Here is a 9,285-nt window from a genome sequence, read left to right on the forward strand (position 1 = left end):
AAAAAAATAACACATGAAATGACTACGTTTCATATTAGAATGGAAAATATTAAATATTCATTTTAAAATAAATACATTTTGATCTTAATTACATGGCTTGGACCAAGGTGTACAGTTTCATTTGATTACCCATTATTTTATTAAACATAAAATGTTTTCTGCAATATTTCAGCAAAACCTAGATTTTTAGAACTTCACACAATTACTTTCTGGTGAAAAGAAACGAGTTTCTGAAGAATGAGAGCAATTTCAATGTTTACACTGAAATCTTCTTATTTATTTAAGTACATTTAAATATTCTTTAGGGTTGTCAAAAAATTCCACATAAGTTTTGAGTTAAAATTCTTTTTTTTTTTCAGATAAGAAACAAAACTGTTAACAGCACTCTACAAATGTATACAATAACAAATGAAATATTATAAACATAAATAAGAACAGTTTAAGGTAAAATTAAAGTAGAGATTATTAAACTTTTGTCTGTGAACGTTTTATTCTTTTGTTGTTTCCAGATGCCTTACATTTTTATATCACTTGCTGTACAATGTGTGGACATTTTTGGAAAAACTGTAGCTACGAATTCAATTTAAGTCCAAAAAGTTTCCCCTCCAAAATGGCGACGCAGTTGACGTATTTAGCGTAACCTCTTTCTAGCTAGACGTACGTTAAACGTCTGATATGATTGGTCACTCACAGTCCACGTGATCTGCGCCGGGCGTTACATTTTGCAATGCTGTGATCTCTCGCCCTGTGCGTACGAAGCAAATCCACGGCTCGGGCTCAGTGTTGGTGCCCAGGCTTCAGTGAACATCCAGCTAGCTGACTGCATCATCTAACGTAAGTCAGCTATGCACCTGAAAGCGGATAATATAAACTGTAATTCTGATATCAGCGAGCTGAAAAGCCGGAAGTGAGTCCAGGTCGTGTGACCCAGTGTTTCTGTAGCAGTAAGAGTTATTTTATTTCCAGGCCTCGTGACCCACGCTGGCGCTACGAGCAGTGAGCTAGCTAAGCACAGTCATACCTGTGCCATTAATTTAATTTTAATAAGATTCGCTTATGATTTCGCTAATGGCTCTACTTGAACCCATGTAGAAAATAAATGAACCACAGAGCCATGGCACCAGGTCAGGCTTCATCTATTTTATATCTGTATGACAATGACGTCATTACTATTGCCTGTAATACTACACCTTATAATTCATCTACTGTTTCACATAAACCTGTGAATCGTCTTCATTTTTTTTGCACAGCCTTGCTGTTCAAGAGTGACAATACAGGCCTTGAGCCCTGATCATCCCCTACTTCCTATTCCCTACAACCTCCAAAGTGCACTTGTGTGACGTCACGAGTGTGCTTGGTATTCTACACTATCCTGGTGTCAGAACCAGTGCCTTACTCTACGTCTCAGGAAGAGTGTTTTCCTGTATTGTGGCCTAGATTAAGGTGGGAGGTCACCGGATCTCTCGACATGTTGGATTAGACAAAGCCTAGATTAGTTTTCGTACCACACCTGGGCACTTTGCATGACAGGCCTGCTACTCACTATTCCCTTCAAACACCAGTGTGTATTCAGTAGCTGCTTGGGTACATAATTTGTACACTAATCTAAAGCAATGCATTGTAGGTTGTCATAAGTGGTCTGAATATTCTCCACATGATTGTGACTCGCAAAAAAGTGGTGGAGTAGGCAGCCTTGATGCCGCACAGCTCCAGGATTCAGGGGTTCCTGAGCTCAGGTGCCTGTTTGTGCAGAATTCCTCATGTTCTCCTCATGTTCTCCTCGTGTCTGCATGGGTTTTCTCTGGGTTCCTTCCAACTCCCAAAAACATGCCATTAGGCAGACTTGTGATGCCAAATTGCCCCAGGTATGAATATGTGTGTTCATGCTGTGCTTCGATGGACTGATTTCCTGTTCAGGGTGTATTCCCGACTTCACACCCAGCGTTCCTGGGATAGGCTCTGGATCCGCAACCCAGACCAGGATAAAGCATTTAGTGAAAATGAATGAATGAATGATTATAGCACACTATATAGTGCCTAGAGTACAGTTGCATACACATATCAAGTGTTCAGGTCTGATTTATTAGATGGAAAAATACTTTAAGTAGTGTAATTTAGGACATACATCAAGTCTCTCAGCAGAATGCGGCTTGCCTGCTGGTTTGGATAAGTTTTGCTTCCTCCATACACACAGCACATGCATGCTGGACCATGGTTCAAGATATGAGACAAGATATTTTGCAAAGGGATGACGGTAAAGCTGGCTTCGCTCTCTGATTTTTCAGTGCCACGGTCAGACACTTTTGAAGGAGACAGGTGATTTTCCTGCTTGTCAACTTCGCCTTTAATAGAAAGTGTCTTGGGTGTGTGCTGTCAATCTGCAGAACATGCTGTACACCCTGCAGCCTTTCCACAACTATGGAAAGTGTGATCCTTTTGTTTATCAGAACATTTCTAATTGCCTCATAAATGGCAACCTGTGCTTTGGCTTAAGTGTCATGGACGAAATGCTGGATTTTTTCATAGGGCAGGTGCTTCAGTTTTCACAAAGACCTTGTTACTTAGGTCCAGGTTTAGAGGTCACTTCAGTGCGTAACTTTGTACCACACGATAACCCGCCTTTCATATAATAAAATACTTTTAAATGTCAATGTCATGTGTGCCTGTCTGACCCGAGTAAGATTCTGTGAACACACCACTTCCACCATTGGCTGAAAACTCGTCAACTCCACCCTTCCACTTTACCAAAAGTCTCCTTGTTGCTAGTAAGAAGCCTCTGTGTTGTAAATAAATGACCCTGTATGACTGAATGCAGGCTGGTTCCTACACAAAAATGAATCTGAAGGGAATCTTTTAAAAATGGCAGTAAATTCTGGACAACTTAATTGCATTTCAATGAAGGATAATGAAAATGGCAGGCATTAGTACAAAGTCTGTTATGGATTTAGGACAAGTCATCTTTATATCCTTACATCTAAGTTTTTGTGCCAATGCACATTTTAAACCAAGTACTGTATTATTACCCAAATTTACACATTTAGCCTAGTTATCAATCACTATTTACTGTATTAGCACTTAGTCATAAAATATTATTCATTGTTTTTATGTGGTTATACGCTACATAGCTTAAATTTTTTCCCAGTGAAAAGAAAAATCACTATAAATGGGTAGATGAGTGTTTGACAACCAGTGGATTAGAAATCTGTATGTTTACTAAAGCTAGATCAGTAATGGATCACGTAGTTCGGCCAACTATGCAGCAAGTCAACAAGACATTCATCACATAAGACATTTGGATAGGAGGTTAATGGCAAAGCACTTGCACACACATACAGTACCTACTCGGTATTACAGCAATAGTGCATTTTTAATACATTTTAAATCTCTAAATCTGGTATTTTATTCAATGATGGTGTCTGACCCTGACACACTTCTATTTCTGTGGCTTGTCCCACCCTCGGACCTGCCTGTTTCATCCTGATGTTCAACTTCTACTTGGAGTTTCTGCACTTGTAACGCTTGTGGATGATCCCACATGGACACCCTAATGATTTCCATTTCCCAAAAACAGTTTATAGCCAAGTCTCACCTTTTCATCAGTGGATAAACTCTCCTGGATACTGTAGACTTGTACCTAGGAACTGCTGCTCTAATCATACAGACTGTCTTGTGCTCATCGCTTAGTCACACGATGCTCATACTCATCATCCTTTCAACACTGTTTAACTTTATAGTATACAGAAGACTAATGCTTATTAATCTCTCCACCTGGTGTCACCCAGAACAGGACAGGTTCCCTATTGAGTCTGGTTCCTCTGAAGGTTTCCTCCTCATGTTGTCTCGGGGAGTTTTTCCTCGCCTGTCACCTCCGGCTTGCGCATTAGGGATGTAAATTTACATCTTGATTTCTGTGAAGTTGCTTTGTGACACTGTCTTTTATTAACAGCTCTGTACAAATAAAATTGAACTGAATTAAACTGATCTGAGGCATACTACCTATATATGACCATTCTGAATAGTCTGAGAGTTTGATATTGAGTATTATGAGTTTTCTTAAATCACCATTTGGGGGCAGTGTTGCCTTACAGTTTACAGTAACAGCGTTGTGGTTGTCTTCCCCAGCATGCCCAAATCAAAAGAGGTGTTGTCCTCCACGTCAGGCAGTGACTCTGACAGTGAAGCCGAAACAAAGGTAGGATCATTTAGTATTTTTACATATCTCAAATTCCACTGTACTATTACATCCCGACTGTTTTTACATCGAGCAGGCATTCATACAGCTTTAAGACAATGTGAAATATACATTTTAACTGTTTTATTTAACTGTAACTGTATTTAAAATGTAAGCGTCATTATCTGATGAAACTTATACACTTTTATTGTACTAAAAGTAACAATTTGTCACAGGCCAAGAGGAAGAAGGCAAGCAAAGTGGAGAAACCTGCTAAAAAACAGAAGGGTGGGGAGAGCTCCAAGCCAAGCGGCTCCTCTAGGAGTGATAATAACGCTGGTGACAACATGTTTCAGGTTTAGACCATCTTTCTCCACACATTCACATCCTCAAATAGTTTCTGTGCATATACTGTGCAGGAAGTGTCAAGACAATAATTGTGGCAGGAAATGTGCTTTGTAGAATGTGTGAAATGTTCAAGGCAGTAGATATGACTGAGAAAGTATTGGAGCTTCTACACCCACTATTCCACTACTTTGATAGTCTTCAGAATCTGGTTCAAAAGAATAGTATTGTTTAACCTGTATACGTTTGAAATGTGGAAAGCCAGGTTTGCAGACAGTAAACACTCCGTAACATAATTCTTTGGTTGTGAGTTGAGATTGGCTGTCTTAGAACACATGATGTGTTGTATTCACCGCTGGCGAATTTAGTGCTGTTGCAACCATTTTCTCTTCAATGTGGTCATCTGCCAATTTCCATTCATCAGCTCTCCCCTATCATACGACAACTACAAATCAGGGAGGGTGAAGGTCAACACATGCTTCCTCTGAGACATGTGAAGCCAGCCAGCCGCATCTTTTCAAACTGCTGCTCGTGCTGCACTTGGAGAAAAGCGCTATCCGCCCTCTTCAGCATACATATGCCCACGACTGGCTGGGGTCGCTGTGATTGACAGGGGAGAAAGTGTAGACTATCTCTCCCACCCAACTATCCATAGCTTCCTTGGCTCTTAGCCACAGTTAGCTGTGGCATCATCGAGATTCATACTCTCAATCTCTCAACGATGGCGCGAACACTTTTCTGTTGCACTACTCGGGAACTGCAGTTTCAGAAAATTTGAATTTAAATCTCAGCATGTGACCTCTGCTTCAAGACTTATCTAAAACCCACCAATAGGATAATGGCATAGGGTTACATAAAACTCATGAATATGTACTATATACACACTAATGGATAGAAATCAATATCCTTACTACCTCAAGCTCACTGTTTGATGTAAGCAAAGCATAGTAATTTTCTTTAATCATAGGTCTATCGATAGAGAATCTTCATCATATCATCTGACATGGAGAACACATGCTATCATGCAGTTTATTAGAGAATTTGACTAAGATATTACTGGGATCATGTCATACAGTATGACAAGTAATAATCTCAAAAGACCTCTGAAATCACTCATTTTAAAATTGGCTTAAGTTGAGGCTTGAAGTTTTAAAGCTTACCCCAGACCTTGACTTATTATAGGCCAGTAGGGACAGTCTCTGTTTTAATTAGGGCAGAAAATAAAACTATACTATTATAAAATGTTTGATGGCCTGAATCTGTGTAATATGTCTGTTTCAGATTGGGAAGATGCGATATGTCAGCGTCAGGGATTTCAAAGGAAAGGTGTTGATTGACATCAGGGAATACTGGATGGACCAAGCAGGTGAAATGAAACCTGGCAAAAAAGGTAATTATGGAATGGGGAAAATTTTATATATATATTTATGTGTGTGTGTATATTTTTATACATATGTGTGTGTAATGTAATATAAATGTACTATACATACACAGAAATTGGAAGACATTTTTTTGAAAATTATTTAATCATTTACTAATGAATACTTAATTTTTCTGTGACCTTTCTTGTTTACGTATTTAGTTAGTTATAAATGATGGCAAATCTGACAGGAGTCTGATGAGAGAATTTTGATGCTGTAGATGTTTTATGTATTCCTGACAAGAGTACTGTAAAGGAAGTTTTCAAAACTAATTTGGACAACTGTTCACGCTGATCTTACAATGTATAAATGTTCTAGTACATAAAGTCTTTGGCACAGCAGTAAGCTAGTATTGTAGCTAAAATCTGATAACATTAACATTAAATATTACCAACACTGGTTATGCAATGTGCTAAAAAAGCTGATTATTTTATTTGAGAGTTTGTAAGGGGAGTATGTGGGTGGTTGCATATTGTATGTGTAATGTATTTGAATCTGACTATTCTTAAATGTTTTAAAATGACATTGTAAGGCAAAATATCATATTTAGAAACAATTTCAGATTATTGAAAATAAAGTAGCTTGTAGTTTAGGTAGTCATTCATTCAGAAAGATGATGCTAATGTGGTCTTATTAGGCTTTAAAATGTCTTTCTCTACTGAGTTTATACCATTTATAAGTTATTTATTGAGATTGAGGGATGGCTTAATGAGATACAACTAGAAAGAACCTTCTAATAAAACCAAACAGATTTTAAGCTTACAGATTAATAAGGTTATATGTTTGTCTAGTTTCTGTGTCAAAATGTAGAAAATTTTAGAAAAATAGTGACTCCAATTTTAGCATTTTAGATGAAAGATTCCTTTAAATTAATGTTTAATAACGTAATGTCTATTTTGGTTGTGTCATTAATGGTAATGAATCACCCTCAGGTATCTCGTTGAACCCAGAGCAGTGGAACCAGCTGAAGGAACAAATGCCGGACATTGATGACGCAATAAGAAGATTATAAAATTTGTCTGTGTTTCGGTGGGAGGGATGGGTGGGGCAGAGTGTTTTTAGAGTTCCTGTTCTTTGGCATCTGGACACTGGGTGGGAAGAAAAAAAAAAAAAAAAAAGATATTTTTTCCTTCAGCTTGTATGTTGTTGCTAGGGATGCACCAATCCCAATCTTTTTTTTTTTCCCTTTCCATTTTTGGTATGATATCGGTATGAGCTCTATAGTATCAGACTATACCTAATGACAGCTACCAAGCCGAATTTTTGCAAGCTTCTGTTTCCAGGTTATGCAAGACATTAGAGACACGTTGATGTTCACATGTGAAATCTGTGTGTCAGTCAATGTTACAAGCCTTCATGGCATAAAATGTGTTAGTGGATCAGACTGGAAAATGTCAGATCCAATCCCAGTGTTTCAAGCCAGTATGGGACCGATAGCATTATAGGGTTGGTCTATCCCTGGTGGTTGCAGTTTAGTTGAAGTAGAGTGTTTTTTTTTCTTTTCTTTAGCGATTATATGTTCAGAATTGCTGCTGCTTGTTGTTTGTAATAGATGGTTGAAAGTCCACAACCCATAAACACTGCTTTGGGAATAAACTTGTCGCACTGTACTTTATACTTAGTATATATAATAACTTGTACATCATATGCTTGGGTGGTTTCACAATCACACATATTTATCATTTTTGGTTTGCACCCTCTTTATGGTATGGCACTTCAAATATGTGCTAGATAAAAAGCAACGACTAGCCTGGCTTCGAATCAGGGAATCTCAGATGCACGACTATCAGCTTTTTAACTACACATATTGTGGACAGTTTTGCTATTTGTTTCAACATTTAACAGCTGAAGGATGAATCAAAATGAAAATTTGGCCTTCTGTATTGCTGAGTGCATTCAGTGCTAAGTGTGAGTGTGTGTGAGTTTGCTTGCCTTCGCGTGGGAGCAGGAATTATAATTGTCCATACACCCACTCAGACATAGACCAGACTCCAGCGCAACAACAGCCCTTTCAGAGAACTGTCCAGAAGAGCCATCTTGCATCAATTGCATTTGCTGACCAAAATTAAATCAGGCTTGTAAATCACAGTAGCCACTGTATTGCCAGCACCGGTTTTTGCGACAACATGGTTTATGATGTTGCGTGCAAAGGCTGATATTACTAAGGATTATGTGAGGAGTATCTGCAGTGTGAAAATGTTATCCTTTTTCATCCTGTATGTCACTCTAAAGTGTGAATGCATGATCCTGAGCTTTATAGTGTACATCAGTGGTTAAGAGAGAATTGATGTTAAATAAAAAGTAAGTAAAATTCTTAATTACTTGAAAAACATGATCAAGTTCAAGCAAAATATGGAAGTATTGAACAGTGAGTGATGCTCCCAAAATTTCTCTCTCTCTCTCACACACACACACATATATATGTGTATATATGTACAAATATATATATATTTACAGTGTTACATAATGAGTTGTGGCAGGACTGAAAAAAGGATAATTATTACATTTCTCCATGTCACCACTGGTAACCCAGATGCCAGTTACTATGGTGATCTTTTGTCGCCATGGAGGTCTAACGTACTTCCAGAGAGGAGGAGGTGATTATCATTAAGACTATTGTCTATAATTCACATTACTGTACCTGTACAGTTGGAGACTTTCCTATTAGCACCAAATGCTGCAAAACAGTACTTGTGCAAATCACACCAGATGAACTATTGAACATAATGCCAAGTTGATGCGCTGACTGAAGGACAGACAAAGGCTTATTAGATCATGAAATTTGCAAATTCTTACAAACGTTGGTTGCAAAGCAGGCACATGTGCCACACAAAATACAGAGAGGAGATTCACAAGGGAAGATGGACAAAATGAACAATTTTGTGCAGTGAATCACTAGATGGCGCTGGTGCTCTGTTTTTGACTTAGAACGTCAGACTCAGTAGAATCATTCAGAATGTTCTTAATTTTTAGAGCATTACCATTTCTTACTATAGAATTTGAGCTTTTTACATTTAGTTTAACTGACACTTATCTGTCAGTGGTATGGATGTTTTTGAACAGAACAAGACTGTTTCCCTTCTTCATGATATTATTATTATTATTATTATTATTATTATTATTATCTACAAATTTGATTCATTTGAAGGCTGTCAGTGTATTCCCTAGTACCTTAGAATATGCTTATTTCCAGTGAAAAAAGGAGCTGAATCTTGTTCCATGAAAAACATAACTCTGTCCTGATAGTGGATTTCCTTGCATGATAACTGCTAGACATAGATAAAAAAGGAATTTGTTTCAAAACCCTTGGCTGTAACACAAACGCATAGCACATATGCTGCCGTTTCT

General features: G+C 37.9%; 1 protein-coding gene across 1 annotated transcript; it reads left to right on the forward strand.

The window, feature by feature from the left end:
• The first annotated feature begins 680 nt into the window (after positions 1 to 680).
• On the forward strand, positions 681 to 7,547 carry sub1b (SUB1 regulator of transcription b). Its single transcript, XM_026931607.3, has 5 exons — positions 681 to 834; positions 4,123 to 4,192; positions 4,408 to 4,527; positions 5,798 to 5,906; positions 6,870 to 7,547. Exons 2-5 carry the CDS (start codon positions 4,124 to 4,126, stop codon positions 6,947 to 6,949), a joined length of 378 nt encoding a protein of 125 aa, XP_026787408.1. The 5' UTR covers positions 681 to 834; position 4,123; the 3' UTR covers positions 6,950 to 7,547.
• The last annotated feature ends 1,738 nt before the right edge of the window (positions 7,548 to 9,285 follow it).

The sequence above is a fragment of the Pangasianodon hypophthalmus genome, chromosome 24, assembly GCF_027358585.1.
Source record: "Pangasianodon hypophthalmus isolate fPanHyp1 chromosome 24, fPanHyp1.pri, whole genome shotgun sequence".
Lineage (NCBI taxonomy): Eukaryota > Metazoa > Chordata > Actinopteri > Siluriformes > Pangasiidae > Pangasianodon > Pangasianodon hypophthalmus.

What these genes read in the sequence shown, in the direction of transcription:
- sub1b (XM_026931607.3), top strand. Translation starts at nt 4,124, where the DNA reads ATGCCCAAATCAAAAGAGGTGTTGTCCTCCACGTCAGGCAGTGACTCT. An exon ending in ACAGTGAAGCCGAAACAAAG is followed by an intron (nt 4,193 to 4,407) that starts GTAGGATCATTT and finishes AATTTGTCACAG; the next exon opens with GCCAAGAGGAAGAAGGCAAG. An exon ending in AATGAAACCTGGCAAAAAAG is followed by an intron (nt 5,907 to 6,869) that starts GTAATTATGGAA and finishes AATCACCCTCAG; the next exon opens with GTATCTCGTTGAACCCAGAG.